Source organism: Odocoileus virginianus, chromosome 21 (assembly GCF_023699985.2).
Source record: "Odocoileus virginianus isolate 20LAN1187 ecotype Illinois chromosome 21, Ovbor_1.2, whole genome shotgun sequence".
NCBI classification, from domain to species: Eukaryota; Metazoa; Chordata; class Mammalia; order Artiodactyla; family Cervidae; genus Odocoileus; species Odocoileus virginianus.
This window is the reverse complement of record NC_069694.1, coordinates 19,527,150-19,544,039: the sequence shown is the minus strand read 5'-3', so window position 1 is coordinate 19,544,039 and position 16,890 is coordinate 19,527,150. Positions and strand designations below refer to the sequence as shown.

General features: G+C 41.5%; 1 protein-coding gene across 4 annotated transcripts in view; it reads right to left on the bottom strand.

Moving 5' to 3' along the window:
• The window catches only part of SEL1L3 (SEL1L family member 3), a 108,387-nt gene that overhangs the window by 69,197 nt on the left and 22,300 nt on the right, over positions 1-16,890 (bottom strand). For all 4 annotated transcript variants that reach the window (XM_020897616.2, XM_070452071.1, XM_070452072.1 and 1 more), the window contains exons 3-6: positions 7,443-7,569; positions 5,428-5,549; positions 4,957-5,072; positions 2,511-2,569 (exon numbers count right to left, since the gene is read on the bottom strand). In XM_020897616.2, the coding sequence (XP_020753275.2) occupies positions 2,511-2,569; positions 4,957-5,072; positions 5,428-5,549; positions 7,443-7,569 (424 nt within the window). The remainder of the gene's footprint in view (positions 1-2,510; positions 2,570-4,956; positions 5,073-5,427; positions 5,550-7,442; positions 7,570-16,890) is intronic.

The window sequence follows — 16,890 nt, the reverse complement described above, 5'->3', positions numbered from 1 at the left end:
GATCCCCTGGAGGAGGGCATGCCAACCCACTCCAGTATTCTTGCCTGGAGCATCCCATGGACAGAGGACCCTGGCAGGCTACAGTCCAGGGGTTGCAAAGTCAGACATGACTGAAGTGACTTAGCACAAGTCATTCAGTTTGTGGTACTGTGTTCTGGCAGCCTTGGCAAAATAACATAATCACTAAGTTTTGGGGGGGCCTCCTTAAATTTTATGTGGAACGTGCCCTCCTCGCCTTACCCCGGTCCTAGCTCTGGATCTTACTGTGATTCATCCACTCATGTCAGCAGCTACATTTTGGGGATTTCAGAAGAAAGGAAGCCTTGACATAGAAAATGAAAAAAAAAAAGCTATGAAATTCAATTGGTTGTCAAAAGTGTCTGAGGTTGGAAATGGGTGTCAGGGGAGAAAGGGCAGGTATTATTTTAGACTCTACATCCTGAAATGCAAACTCTTAATTTCTGGGTCAGGACTTCCCTGGTGGTCCAGTGGTTAAGAATCCAACTGCCAACGCAAAGGACACAGGTTTGCTCCCAGGTCCAGGAAGATTCCACATGCCACAGGCAACTGTGCACCACAGTTTTTTAGCCCGTGCATCCTAGAGCCTGTGTCCCCAACAAGAGTGGCCACGGAGATGAGACGCCCAAGCGCTGCAATTAGAGAATAGCCCCCACTCGCCGTAACTAGAGAAAGTCCACGCAGCAACGGGGACCCGGCACAGCCGAAAAACATAAATAAGTAAATAAGTTTTAAAAAACATTTCTGGGGCAGAACAGGGCGCTTGAAGAGATTTCCAAAGGGGCCACACATCATCTGTTTCTCCAGAGTAAACTTCCTGACTTTCCTATTCTCAAAGTCTTCATAGAAGAGCCCGTGGTCGCCCATTATGTAACAAAACTCCTATCTATTGAAATCTTCCTGACTGGTCTAAATCCACCTGGTGCCCTTGGGACTTCTGCTCTGTCCTAAGATCTTGGCCTCTGTGCTTCAATATTGCCATCCAGTCACCCCTGACTTTCTCTTTGTAAGTTAAGGAATACCACTGCTTTAGCCTCTGTGGGTAACTCTAATCCATTCATCTGGTCATGGACATAAGAATTGTTCTATGTGCCCAGGGCCTGAAATAATTGTTTGATTTAAATGTAAAGAGAAATGGTGGGGGAGGAAAGTAGAGTGTATGATCCCTATTCTGCTGTCATCAGCCCTCTCTGCTTTTCTTTCTTTAATAATTGGTTTCCAAGAAAATTTGGACTGCTCAGGGACTCTGAGTGAACAGAGCTTGTTTGGAGAGACAGTTTTATGCTTGGTGTTGTGAAATGACTAAAGGATGAAGGAATGAACCACTTGGCCACCCCTCAGCCAAAGTGCGCAACAGTCCTGATTTTCTTTTTTTTTCTTTTGGGCATACAACACAGCATGCGGGATTTTAATTCCCAGATGAGGGACTGATTCTGTGCCTGGTGCAGAGGAAGTCCAGAGTCCTAACCACTGGAGTGCCAGGGAATTCCTCTGGTAAGCTTTTAAAATTATACATACAAAATACAAAGCTGCTAATTTTTGTTTCTGTTTTACACACACACACACACACACACACACACATATACAGGGGCTTCCCAGGAGGCTCAGTGGTAAAGAATCCGCCTGCCAATGCAGGAGACGTAGGTTCAATCTCTGGATCGGGAAGACCCCATGAAGGAGGGCATGGCAACCCATTCCAGTATTCTTGCCTGAAAAATCCCATGGACAAAGGAGCCTGGTGGGCTACAGTCCATGGGGTCGCAAAAGAGTTGGACATGACTGAGCAACTGAACAAACTATTTCTGTCTCCAGATTTCATTGTAAATTCTTCCTTTCACGGCGCCATGATGAGGTATCCTGAGTCCCAAAGAACACATGCCCCATGGCTCTACCACTATAAAACCCACTCTGAATCCGGGATGCAGAAGCAAGTTAAAATTATGACATACAAGGGAAAAGACCCAATTCTCAGTTTCTGTAACTCTTGTAGAGAATGATTATGTAAAGATGAAAAGTTAGCCCAATACCAATAGTTACATACATTTCAAATTTAGATTATAAACATAAATACGAAGGCTGTCTGCTTTTATGTTTTACACTAAGTCAAAGTTATCAACCCCTCCCAATGAGCAACATTAATACTTTGATTTGCTTTCTAGAATCCTTTGTGAACGATAATTTTCAAAGAACACGAATTATGCAGAGCTATGAAAGGAAGAATTTACAGTGAGATCTGGAGACAGAACTAGTTTCTCTTGGTAGGGAAAAAGAAAGAAAGAAGGTTGTGGGGAAAACAAGGAGAGTTTGTGGGCATGTAAAAAAGAAAAAAAAAAAAAGTACAAAGATTAACTTCAAGGCAGACTAGTTACAATCCATGCTTGGAAAAGCTGAATCAGATGGGGTAGGAATAACATTAGGGTGCTGGGCTAACACAGGAAGGTTCCTTCACCCTCATCCAGAAAATTTTGACACAAATAAAAAGCAACACTTACCTAATTGTCTGATTATGGTAGTCTTTCAAATCCTGCCCACTGCTGGTGGTTACTACTATCTATGTTGGGAGAAATACATAAGGATTAGTAATGCCTCCAGACCCCACACCATACATACAGTCCTGGGGATGAGTTACTCATAAAATATGCTTCATGGTCTTTTGTTTGATCAGTTTCTGCAAAAAAACAAAATAGCAGTTTACTAACCCTATGTATATTTTGAGACTTAAAAAATGACTTGAGATGATAAAAATATCTCTAACGCAGTTTCCCCCAGGGGGTTGCAGACACTTCCAAACTTTGGGTCAAAAGACTCTTTTGGTGAATTCGTGCTTGAAAGCTTGTTGCATAGAAAGACAAAAAAAGGTGTAAGAGACTACGAGGAGTCCTTGACCTGGACTTGTGATTCCAGGAGAGCCTTAGCGGGGAAAACAAGTCTGGGAATGAACATTCTTCATACACTACAGCTTCCCACTTGCTCTCCCTCAGCACTAAGAATCGTCACCATCACGTCAGTGATGACAATGTTTTCATCATGAATGTTGTCAGCTTTCATGCATTCTTCTCGTGTCTGGACTACAACATAAGCCCTTAAGATTAGGGGTCTCTTTGACTCCCCAGTGCTACCAGAGAGCAAGAGTTCGGAAAACACATTCTGGCTTAGCTAGATTCTCAAACATGTAGCTCCAACACCATGTCTCCGAAAGAAAAGCTAAGCCAGACAAAGCAGTCCAATTCAGCCATAGACACCATGTTGTTTCAGAGGAAAAAAAATGACTCAGACCAATTGTTTTTCTAAACCAACCATTTACTTTAGGCCAAAGTGTCCATTTAGTCAAAGCAATGAATATAATGGTCTTACCATAGAGCTGGATTTTCTGTAGAAAAACAATTAAGTATCATTTTGGAACCTATGGGTATCAGGGAGAGCAGATGGGATGCAAAGAAAAAAGGGCAAATGGTGAATGTCTACTAAAAAAAAAAATCTAGCTTTTTTTTTTTCTTTCTACTCCATCTGGTTTTCCTAACTCCTCTCTCCTGCTTTACCCAATCGTATACTCTGCCATTAGTTAAAGGATTACTTTGATTTACTCCTCTGTTTAAAAAACTTCAATGACGCCATGCTGCATGGCAAGAAGAAATTGGAAGTGAGCATTCAATGACGGGCTAAAATACCCTCTCTTTGTTTCTCCATTTAAACTGTCCCCCATCCGTAGGAACCTTCTTTAGGAAACCTTCCCTGAGCATCCCAGCATGAAGTTGGATATCTCTCTTCCTCAAATGACTATGAATCATTTGGCAATTAGGCTCACCTTATGACACCCCTTTACCTGCTCTATGTGACTTGCATAGTCTCTAAGCTCCTTGATCATAGTGCCTGGCATACAGCAGGTATAAAATAAGGTCTGTGATTTGCTCTGATGATTTGATACCTAAGTGCTATAAGGTACTGAGCTGACCTTAAGAGAAAGTGGCAACCAAGCTATAACGCCATCATAATCTCCGTGCAAATGAGACGCTAAAACTCGGGCCGCAGCAATGTCACCTAACAACATTAAGGAAGCAAACATACAAAAAATGCCAGCTAGGATCTCCCAGACTCTCCTCAGTTAAGCTACAAGGACTGACCCAATTTCTCTTCTCTTCAGAAAAAGGAAATGTGATAAACCTAACCACCAAGGGAGGTCTGTGTATGCTCTAACACAGAAGACAAACAAAACGTCTTTTCCAGTTTCGTTATCAGAAAATCACAAATCAGTAAGAAAAGCTGATAAGAAAGTAACCAGAAAAAAGGCAGTACACCAATATCATATATAACAATATAAAGGAATGGAATTATCTTCAATAATAACAAGAGGTTTGCCATAATCCATAAAATCTGTTATAAGTGCTTGAAACTGTTATGTGCAGTGTTTTGTAGTACAAAGTAGATAAAGAACATCTGCCTCACAAGAATTATCACTCAGGTTTGTTGGTTATTATTTGTTTAATGTCAAACACAAGCAATTGTTTTCACTGCCAAAAACAGTCAAACCATTTCTTGGCTGAGCTAACCAATATATTTCCTATAAAAAAGTTGTAGATTTGATAACACTATATAAATATGGCCAAGGCTGTTTTACCATTTATCTCCTCAAAGCCTATCTTGCTAGGAAAAAAGGCTTGAATTGCTTACACAATTGTGGTTTTATAGCTAGATGTATTATTTACTCATTCACAATATAGTCAAAAAAAAGCACTTTAAAAGTTAGTTAAATGGGATAGAATGCTTATGATTTAAGCTTCCAACTATAAAATTTTTATTTAAAAAAAGTGTTATGGCTGTAAAAGTTTATCAGTTACCACAAATTTGTTTTTGCAGATTTCCTAGCTCCCTGACTTTACAGCGATGCTTAAGTTAAGTGACGGTGCTGATATGATTCATGATGGAACATGCTCTTGGTACCTGGCCGCCATTAAAAGAGATATCCAGGCGAAACCACTCCTTCAAAGGTATGGTGAATTTCGTTTTTACGGCAAGATCTTCTCCTTTGACAAGATGCATTTGAATATGCAAGTAGCCTAAAGAGAAAACAAAAGTTTGTGAAAATGACAAAGAATACTTAGAAGTGAAGAAAGTGGCTATATCTTTTCAGTGATTTTCCAAAAAAGCTATGACTAGATCATATTCCTTCTTCCTTTAAATAAAAGCAAAACGAAACAAAACAACAAAAAACACCTAAGTGCATTCGTCTGTATTGAAAATGTTTGTTTTAAGCTTCCAGAAAAAGTTGAACTTGAAGTCCATATTTGGAAACCATCATTCTTACTGCATTGCCACAATGACAACATTCCTTATTCTAGAAAGACATATCGGCCAAAAGACAGAGCATAAGAAAACCACACTATCTTTCTAAAGATTCTATTTCATACTTACCCTCTTCAGTAAGAAATATAGAAGGTGTGCCGTACATCTCATTAGAATCAACAAAGTACAGAATCCCACAGAGATTAGCCTTGCAATAATGGAGTAAATAAAGCCACAATGAAACAGTAAACCTGCAAGAGTGAGGAGAAAAAAAAATTCTGCAGATTGATATCATCCAAGAACAGGTAATTATAGTTAACAATGACCAAGTAAATTGCTTTTTTTCCATTGAAGGGATGAATTTGCCTTCGTGCTCATCTTGGGAGATCCGCTTGCAAAGCTTGATTTTAGAAACAAAGGAGGTAGTTATAGTAACTGCAAAAGACAGGAGTTAAGCGTCACTGTACAAAACTAGCAGACACTGTACCTTGCACCAAAAACTCTTCCTATGCCTTTTTGAGAATCACACGGACCTGCCATTTGAATACCTGATTAAGGCTTATAAAGCCAGACACAGACTAAAAATCTGGGTTTTAATAAGAGGTGATTTGATAAGAAGCTATTCTAATTTCAATGAGTAAAAAAAAAAAAACATAATTAGGGCTTTTTGAGCAATTTCGTTTCTTTCAAAGATAAAAGCCCTAAAGCCATAATCTGCAAATGGCATTGCCATATGCTAATAGGACCCAGAGATACTATTTTAATGCACACATGAGGTTGTTTGGTATCACAGTTCTGGCTGACCGATATGGAGCAACTACTCTAATTGTTCCATTTCTGGACAAAGGCTATTTTAGTTGAAAAAAAATACACTGTCCATCTGTGATTTGCCAAGTGAGGATAAAATAACAGTAGTCAACTTCAAGAGGAAATATTTTAGCCAAGCTTTGTGATCCACCAATCATTCAACAAATATTTGCTGTTTGAACACTTGCTTGATGTCACACATTATGTTAGTGACCAGCAGTTTAAAGATGAGCTGAGAGCAATTGTGTTTTGTGAGTTAAACATGAATCAAGGTCAAAACCAGTACAGAGAATGCTTTCCGTTTTCCCAAAAACCAATTCACAGTTTGGGTTACAGTGGCAGTGACCTCAGGTTCTTTGGGGATTCATCCCAACAATACCTTAGAATATTAGAATATTCTGGGCTTTATAATCTGGCCTCCAAATCAGTGATAAGATATACAAACAGATGGTGCCACACAGCTCCCTCCTGACCCACCCAGCTGAGCAAGCTCATGAAGATAAGTTATTACAAGGAAGCTTAGCAAGAACATACGCTTAGTAAAGTGACTCAAGATCTTTCTACAGCCAGCAGCATGGGAAGAATTAAATCACTCTGCTGAATCCATCCGGTCTGAGGTGAACCACGAACCATTTTCAGCATCTTCAATTCAGCAGAAGAAAAAAATATATATATCTGGGTTTTGCTGAAATCAATGGAGGAGATCAGAAGTTGTGAGATTTCAAGCAGCTCATCCAATCTTTCAAGGCAGAAAAAGCAAAGCAAAGGTTGCAATCTGGCAGGGCTGTGGCTGGCTGGACCTGACACCTTGCAAAGCCTCAGGCTCCAACACCTGACTCCCTTATTTAGGTCATTCCCAGGACTGGCATACCAGTCATTCCAAGGCAAACTGAGGATTGCTAAGTGAGGGAATGATTTCCAAATGCATTGAAGTTTCTGGGTCCACAATTCTGCCTAAGCTATGTAGATCTCATCATTTCCTCAAAGCGTAAATACAGAGGTAGGTCCTCCTGAGTGGGTCCACTAGCCTGCTCTAGACTTCCCAGATGGTTCAGTGGGTAAAAAAATCTGCCTGCAATGCAGAAGACACAGGAGATGCAGGTTCAATACCTGGGTCGGGTAGATCCCCTAGAGAAGGAAATGGCAACCCACTCCAGTATTTCTTGCCTGAAAAATCCCATGGACAGAGGATCCTGGTGGGTTACCGTCCTTGGGGTCACAAAGAGTCAGACATGATTGAGTGACTAAGTGTGTGAGTCAGATCAGCCTGCCCTGGTCCTCAGATAAAAAGAACACTATGGCCGCACTGGCCCCCCCCATCACCAGCCCCTTCTTACACTGGGTAATCTATCCGCTGGCGTCGAGTGGCCTCCAGCTCTCGATTCTGAAATCTCAGGAACTTCTTCACAATGCCTGTGTTTTCTCCACTGGAGGCATAGAGAAATCCCAGGAGGGTAACCACATCTGTAAACAGCAAGACAGCTGCCTTTTAATTATTTCCAGAAAAACACGGCTTTCGACATCACATTCTTTCTGGAACCTAACACCTAGCTCCCATCAAACATTTAAGTGAATCGTCTGAAAATATCAGCAAACATTTACGGCACACTAAATATATGCCAGGCACCCAAGAAGCACTCTGCAGAACTATCTCAATTCATGTCCATACAACCCTACAAAGGGGAGCCTTCATTAGTCCCACTCTACAAAGGAGAAGCCTGCAGTATAGAGAGAGAAAATAACTTGCCTAAGGTAACAGAGCTAATAAGTAGTAGAATGAAATTTCAAGTTTCCAACTTAGATTCTATGTGCTTAACCACCTTACATCCTGCCTGTCTATGCTACAAAAAGCATTTTGAATTTGTGTAATAATACTAACAGTTCAGTTCAGTTCAGTTCAGTCGCTCAGTCATGTCTGACTCTTTGCGACCCCATGAATCACAGCACGCCAGGCCTCCCTGTCCATCACCACTCCCAGAGTTTACTCAAACTCATGCCCATCTAGTCGGTGATGCCATCCAGCCATCTTATCCTCTGTCGTCCCCTTCTCCCCCTGCCCCCAATCCCTCCCAGCATCAGCCTCTTTTCCAATAATACTAACAGTTAACACTTAAGTAGCATTTACTATGGTCAATGCTGCTGTTAAATAAATATATATATATAAAGTGCACTTTAGATAAGAAAGGGAGTGGGTCCTGGAATTTCTTGAGCCCCCTAGGGCTTCTCCTGTGGCTCAACTGGTAAAGAATTTGCCCGCAATGTGGGAGACCTGGGTTTGATCCGTGGGTTGGGAAGATCCCTTGGAGAAGGGAATGGCTGCCCACTCCAGTATTCTGGCCTGGAGAATTCCATGGACTGTATAGTCTATTGGGTTGCAAAGAGTCCAACAAGACTGAGCAACTTTCACTTTTTCACTTGGGGTCTAAGAAGCCTTCTGACTCACAAGGTGAAACAAAGGGCATTGTAAAAGTTAAAGAAAAACCAGAGCTGCATTTTTGCATGCAAACCGATGATGATATCAGTTTGCAGCCCAAGGTTGTAAGTGAGAACTGCAAAAACTGCAATTTGAACTCGTACCTGCAGAGTGAACACACGGCCCAGGACCCTTTGCCCAACTAGGGCTGCAGACTGCTGTCATTCAGGACTTCCCAGCACGGTTCAAGTCTGGATGTAGGTTTCGGCCCAATTTGGTGATATATATGCTACTACTTCTCTCTACTGCTTCTATTTCTTTTCTTTTAATGACTGCATATTGAAATTAAGTTAAATAATCTTCTATTAAATATTGAAATTGTTGTGTAACGAGTGGAATTGTGTATAACGAATGGTTTCTTTTGTTATGGCAAAACACCATATCCTTTAAAACTAGAGTCTTTGGAAATGACCTAGAGGGGTGGGATGGAGAGAGAGGTGGGAAGGATGTTCAAGTGGGAGGGGACATGAGTAAACCTATGGATGTTTCATACTGATGTTTGGTAGAAAACAACACAGTACTGTAAAGCAATTAACCTTCAATTAAAAATAACTAATTTTTAAAAAAGAATCAAAAAACAAAAAAACTAGAGAGTCTTCCACTTTACTTTGCACATGTGGGAGAGTTCTGTGGCTCTAGAAAAGAGGAGTATCTGTAACAAATCTTACAGGGAAAACTGAGTTATTTCATCTGTATTTAAGGTCTACAAGGTTAGTATGGATTTTTTACTTCCCATACTCCACTCCACTTCAAAGAAAAATTAATTCACTGAGTTCAACCTAGAAATAAAGATCATCATTTCTCTTTCTTAAAATGCTCCTTGATTTAAAGGTCTATTTAAATGGAGGCAATAATCTGTTTTCCTGGTCTTCTTAGAGAGGGAAGAGTTGACTCTGGGCAAGTTACCAAATGACAGTATTGGCAAAAATTATAGGAGCCTCAGCCTGGGATAGAGGACACCCCAGCTCTCATTCCTCATTGGGGAAAAATGCTTCACTATATAAAGAGGTACCTCTAGTTCATTATAACTTGGAAATCATAACAGCAATGTTTTCATAGTCTCAGAGATACATTTAGAAACCCCAAAGGGTGGAGTTATTAATTCCAACAGAAATACTTCAAACTTTTTTCTTTGCAATTTGAGCTCGATGTGGGCACGTTGGACATGCTGGTCAGTTATGGGAGCCGGGAAAGAGGATTAGAAATGGAAATACTACTAGGGTGTCTTCAGAATCCAGGGGAAAAAACTGACCAAGAGGTTGATATCAGCCTAAACTTGGCTGGCTTCCACTGTGGTGAGCAAAACATGAGACCAGTTGGCCACGTTAGCCCCCTGGGAAGCCTTCTGCTGGTGATCGCCGCCGAGTTATCTAGTATATGTTAGAACAATTTATCAGAATGAGCAGGATTTGATTCTGCCCCACCTGACTACAGTAAGAGGAGGTTTCATAAAGGAGGTTTCCAAAGCGAAAGGAGTCAAAAGTGAATGTTGATGAGCCTTTCCTTTATCCAGGGATCAAAGTAAAGCTAGTTCAATAGGAGAACTTGCAGCAAAAGACTGCGGAGGGAAAATCTAAGACCCAAAGACCTAAAATAATTTTACAATAACACATATCTTTTCTGTCCAACAAAACCAAAGTGATGATGGTTTTCTTGTAAAATCTGTAGCTTTAATAATAGTTCTATGATTTGGAGTTCTATTAGTTTCCCTCAGTACAATATTGTCTTCCCATTTCATTAGAAATAATGAATAAGAATGAAAAATTGGGCTTCCTTGGTGGCTCAGTCAGTAAAGAACATGCCTGCAATGCAGGAGACCCAGGTTTGATCCCTGGGTTGGGAAGATTCCCCTGGAGAAAAGCATGGCTACCCACCCCAGTATTCTTGCCTGTAAAATTCCATGGACAGAGGAGCCTGGTGGGCTATAGCCCACGGGGTCACAAAGAGTCAGACACAACTAAGAAAGAATGAAAAATTTTGGAGTAGGGAAAGACTTGAGAATTCATCTACATAAAATGCATCAACATAAAATATTAGCCCAGGATAAATAACATCCTCCAGTAACTGACTGGCTGCTTGGAGTGCTTTAATTGATTTGTGATGATTGTCATAGGCATTAAACGGGAAATAGCAGTAACAATGCCATTGCCTATTGAAGGATTTACAGGTAGGAAAACTCGAGTTCAAAACATGGGCTCAAAGAGGTTAAATTAATTGCTTACATAGAATGTAAGCTCCAAGACAGCAAGGAGTTTACTTCATTCTTTAATCCATCCTCAGAGCCAGAACAGTGGCCAAAACATGATAGAGGCTCAAAAAACATTTAGGGAGTGGATGGATGGATGAAGAAATGAACACAGCTGTGGCCAAATCAGGATCTGGATCTATGTTTCTTTCACCCAACATGTTTCATAATTCTACAATGTTCCCCATGCTCCTCAAGTCAAAAATTAAATGTCTGTTTTTTCAGATCCTTCCCCCAAATCCATTTCTTTGGCTAATCTTGAACGAGAAAGTTACATGGGGAAGAGGCATCATTGTGACATAAACACAAAATGCAATAGAAACAGTTCAGGTTTGGAACCCACTCCTTTGGCCACTTTTATTGCTTTGTTTCCTCAAATTTTAGAGCAAGAAGAAGCATTAGATTCAACATGGTGAAACTCCTTCATTTGGAGACAAGAGAAGTGTTCATGTCTTGTTAAAGGTCATATAACTAACAAGAGACCCAGATATGACTCAAACCTGGTCTCCCACTGCAAACCAATGTGCTCATTATTAAACCACATCACATCTCACAAGTCCTTCCAGAGAGAACTAGGCTGATGTTCAGCTGGCATGCCCATGTGTGGCTATACTGGTTGTTAAAATACTGAAATATGTCCATATTGTTGAGATGATGTGCCCCAATACACACACAATATCCACTCTGGCTTCTCCTTCAGAGTAGAATCTGGCTCAGTAAGGATATTCAGCACATCCTGTTTCAGCACCAGGGCCAGTGCTTGCAGGAGCCTTCCTGGGCCCACCACCCTGTACTATTTCTTAAATGTTTTGAATATCACCCTGAGTGATATTTTAAAAAATATATATATCACCCTGAGTGACATTAAAAAAAGATGAGCATAATAAAGGACAGAAATGGTATGGACCTAACAGAAGCAGAAGATATTAAGAAGAGGTGGCAAGAATACACATAAGAACTATACAAAAAAGATATATTCATGACCCAGATAATCATGATGGTGTGGTTACTCACCTAGAGCCAGACATTCTGGAATGCGGAGTCAAGTGGGCCTTAGGAAGCTACAAACAAAGCTAGTGGAGGTGATGGAATCCCAGTGGAGCTGTTTCAAATCCTAAAAGATGCTGCTGTGAAAGTGCTGCAGTCAATATGCCATCACATTTGGAACACTCAGCAGTGGCCACAGGACTGGATAAGTTCAGCTTTCATTCTAATCCCAAAGAAAGGCAATGCCAAAGAATGTTCAAACTACTGTACAATTGCACTCATCTCACACGCTGGCAAAGTAATGCTCAAAATTCTCCAGGCCAGACTTCAACAGTACGTGAACCATGAACTTCCAGATGTTCAGGCTGGATTTAGAAAAGCCAGAGGAACCAGAGATCAAATTGCCAACATCCATTGGATCATTGAAAAAGCAAGAGAATTCCAGAAAAACATATACTGCTTTACTGATTACGCCAAAGCCTTTGACTGTGTGGATCACAACAAACTGTGGAAAACTTTTCAAGAGATGGGAATACCAGACAACCTGACCTGCCTCCTGAGAAATCTGTATGCAGGTCAAGAAGCAACAGTTAAACCAGACATGGAACAACGGATTGGTTCCAAATTGGGAAAGGAGTACGTGAAGGCTGTATGTTATCACCCTGCTTATTTAACTTATATGCAGAGTACATCATGCGAAATGCCAGACTGGATGAAGCACCAGCTGGAATCAAAATTGCTGAGAGAAATATCAATAACCTGAGATATGCAGATGACACCATCCTTATGGCAGAAAGCAAAGAAGAACTAAAGAGCCTCTTGATGAAAGTGAAAGAGGAGAGTGAAAAAGTTGAGTTAAAACTCAACATTCAGAAAACTAAGATGATGGCATGTGGTCCCATCACTTCATGTCAAATATATGGGGAAACAATGGAAACAGTGAGAGACTTTATTTTCTTGGGCTCCAAAATCACTGCAGATGGTGATTGCAGCCATGAAATTAAAAGACGCTTGCTCCTTGGAAGAAATGACCAACCTAGACAGCATATTAGAAATATGCTGAAATTAGAAGAAATGAAGAAATAGAAAAAATGACCAACCTAGCTATGACCAACCTAGACAGCATATTAAAAAGCAGAGACATTACTTTGCTAACAAAGATCCATATACTTTGCTGACAAAGGTCCATATAGTCAAAGCTATGATTTATCCAGTAGTCATGTATGGATGTGAGAGTTGGACTATAAAGAAAGCTGAGTGCTAAAGAATTGATGCTTTTGAACTGGCATTGGAGAAGATTCTTGAGAGTCCCTTAGACAGCAAGGAGATCAAACTAGTCCGTCCTAAAGGAAATCAGTCCTGAATATTCATTGGAAGGACTGATGCTGAAGATGCAGCTCCAATATTTTGGCCACCTGATGCAAAGAACTGACTCATTGGAAAAGATCCTGATGCTGGGAAAGACTGAAGGCAGGAGGAGAAGGGGAATGCAGAGGATGAGATGTTGGATGGCATCACCGACTTGATGGACATGAGTTTGAGCAAGCTGCAGGAGTTGGTGATGGACAGGGAAGCCTGGTGTGTTGCAGTCCATGGGGATGCAAAGAGTCGGACACAGCTGAGTGACTGAACTGAACTGATCACTCTAAGTGGGATGGCTAGGGGGTTACACAGCCCATTATCTAGTTCAACAGAATGCTCAGAGCCCTGACAGGGACACCTGCTTTGGGGAAGTTCCTGTTTCTACATAACAAAGCCCTATTCAGGATGAGCTTCAAATACACCACAGTGATGCAGCTGATATCCTCAGTCCTTTTGTGGAAAAGTTCTGGCACAGACAATAACAAATTGCCTGCAATGGGAGAGAGAGACCTGGGTTTGATCCCTGGGTTGGGAAGATCCCCTGGAGAAGAGAATGGCTACCCACTTCACCATTCTGGCCTGGAGAATTCCATGGACAGAGGAGCCTGGAAGGCTACAGTCCATGGGGTGGCAAAGAGTCGGACACCACTGAGTAACTTTCACTTTCACTTTTCTTTAGAGATAGTCTTGAGGCAAAGAATTCATTGTTTTGTTGTTGTTTAGTCGCTCAGACGTGTCTGACTCTTTGCAACCCCATGGACTATAGCCCACCAGATCCCTCTATCCCTGTGATTTTCCAGGCAAGAATACTGGAGTGGGTTGCCATTTCTTTCTCCAGAGATGTTCCTGAGGCTAAAAGTCTGTAAGGGGAACTTGGAGGAAAATAAGCTAAGATTTTCCAACCCAGAGAAGTAAAGTTAGAATGCTGATAATTCAATCTACTTTCCAAATACAGGACACTAAACAGGCAGTGGTGATTGGGAGTTTTATGGTCCTTGAAGCCAAAGCCTGGGAACAAAAAATTCTACTTTCTAGCAAGTATGATTTAGGTTGGAATTTCTCCCTGCAAAGGGTATTAGGCCATGAAGTGAGTGACAAAGGAAGCCTATAAGATATTCAACACTAGGAGATATGGAAGCAACCTAGATGCCCATCAGCAGACGAATGGCTAAGGAAGCTATGGTACATACACAATGGAATATTACTCAGCCATTAAAAAGAATTCATTTGAATCAGTTCTAATGAGATGGATGGAACTGGAGCCCATTATACAGAGTGAAGTAAGCCAGAAAGATAAAGAGCAATACAGTATACCAATGCATATATATATGGAATTTAAAAAGATGGTAACAATAACCCTATATGCAAAACAGAAAAAGAGACACAGATGTACAGAACAGACTTTTGGACTCTGTGGGAGAAGGCGAGGGTGGGATGTTCTGAGAGAATAGCATTGAAACAGATCACCAGGTTGGATGCATGAGACAAGTGCTCGGGGCTGGTGCACTGGGATGACCCAGAGGGATGTGATGGAGAGGGAGACAGGAGGGGGGATCGGGATGGGGAACACATGTAAATCCATGGCTGGTTCATGTCAATGCATGGCAAAAAAACACTACAATATTGTGAAGTGATTAGCCTCCAACTAATAAAAATGAATGAAAAAAAAAGATATTAAACACTAGGAGTCTTAAGTATAAATAAATTCCACTCCCAGAAATTTATCCTCCAAACATGTTTATTTGTGTGCACAAAGATACAGGTACAAAGGTGCTTACAGAAACCTTGTTGCTAACAGTAAAACACTAGAGATGACCTGCATGACCATCAGCAGAGGACAGGGCAAATAAATTATGGACTGTCAGGCAATGCAATGCTAGGGAGCTATTGCAAAGAATGTGGTCGTGTTTCCTGTACTGACATAGGAAAAATTTCTGCCATATTGTTAATGGATGCAAAGCAGAATCTTTAGTATCTTCCCACGTGAGTATGAAGAGAAGGGTCTATCAGCCTAACGATTATATGGGCAGAGAACATCCCTGGAAGGAAACACAGAATCTAGTATTATTGAGCTTGCCTCTAAGAAATAGGACCAAAAGAGTGGGGCAGGTAGGAATTTTGCTTCCCTGGTGGCTTAGAGGGTAAAGCGTCCGCCTGCAACGCGGGAGACCCAGGCTCAATCCCTGAGTCGGGAAGATCCCCTAGAGAAGGAAATGGCAGCCCACTCCAGCACTCTTGCCTGGAAAATCCCATGGACGGAGGAGCCTGGGAGGCTGCAGTCCATGGGGTCGTTAAGAGTCGGACACGACTGAGCGACTTCACTTTTCACTTTTCCAAACCCTTTAACACTCTCTGAATTTTTTAACCAGGTGCATATATTACTTTGTTGGCTACAAGAGAAAAGAACAACATCTCTGGGCATTTCCATGCAGGCAGGGAGAAGGAGCCTGCCACATGCAAAGGCCTGCCTTGCCCTGGGTGCCCCGGCGGTTCAATCCACTTCAAAGAGGCAAAGTTCAGTGGGTGAGGAAAACAGGGTGATTCATGTCAGTAAAAATTCAACTTAGAAAAAAGTGTATTCCTTCTAATTTAGAACTTGAGTTGGAATTGTGTTAGCATATGTCAGCGAAGCAGCTTAGCAAAGTTGAAAGAACCAAGAACTTGGACTCCATTAAACAAGTTCCCAGAGCCTCAATTGTCTCCTCTGTAAAAAGAGAATGAGAATACTGTCCTCCCCCAGGGTTCTTATGAGAGTTAAATGAGACACTGTGCATGGAAAAAGTGACTTGAAAATCATAACGGGCAATGCAGACGCTAGGCATTCATTAATGGTATTACTGAAAAACCCAAGTCTACAGTGATTACCTGGGGGAAAGAAAGAAGTCTCTTTTGTTTCTAAGAGTGTCACATTTGTAGTTCTTATAATTACAAAAAGCATCATCATATTATTAACTTGAATTGTTCCACTGAATAAACTGATAATTTCACAGAGACACATAGAGTCTGTCTCCAAGATTTGACTTAGTCTTCCATGATTTTGTTGTAAACAAATTTTGTTATAAGGAAATCTTACTTATAATCCATTGGGTCTGAAAATGAGAATGAATTTTTAGTGACAGGAAAAGAGAGTGGAGAAGAAGGAGACGGCCAGTTTCTGACCTAAGAGAGAAAGTCAGAAAAATCTTCATCTAGGTGGAAGTACCAGTGCAGGAGACATAAGAGATTCCTGGAGGCAGGCAGGACGGTCCACTCCAGTATTCTTGCCTGGAGATGCCATGGACAGAGGAGTCTGGTCGGTTACAGTCCACGGAGTCACAGAGTTGGACTGAGCACGCAGCAGGTGGAAGTAGAACAAAATGCTTGCTACATCTGAGCATGGCATTTAAGGAACTCCAAAGTGTTGCCCCAACTTGCCTTTCCAGTCTTTCCTGAACTGCCCACCTCATACTTGAGACTCTACCTGAACAAAAGCTCAAGTGCGGCTACTCCACACTTCCCCCTGTGGCAGACACTCTACTCAATCCCCACGGCGTCTCTCACTAAGCACAGACTCAGCCTCTGAGTCCTTCTCAGCGCTGTGCTCTAGGTAGCCACCCCCATTGCTCTGAGCTGGCAAGCAAGACGAAACCCATCTGCCATCCCTCATTCCAAGGGTTGCAGGCTCGTCCCCACTCCCGCATCAGACTGCATTCCCTTCTCTTTTTTTCCCTTCTGCCTG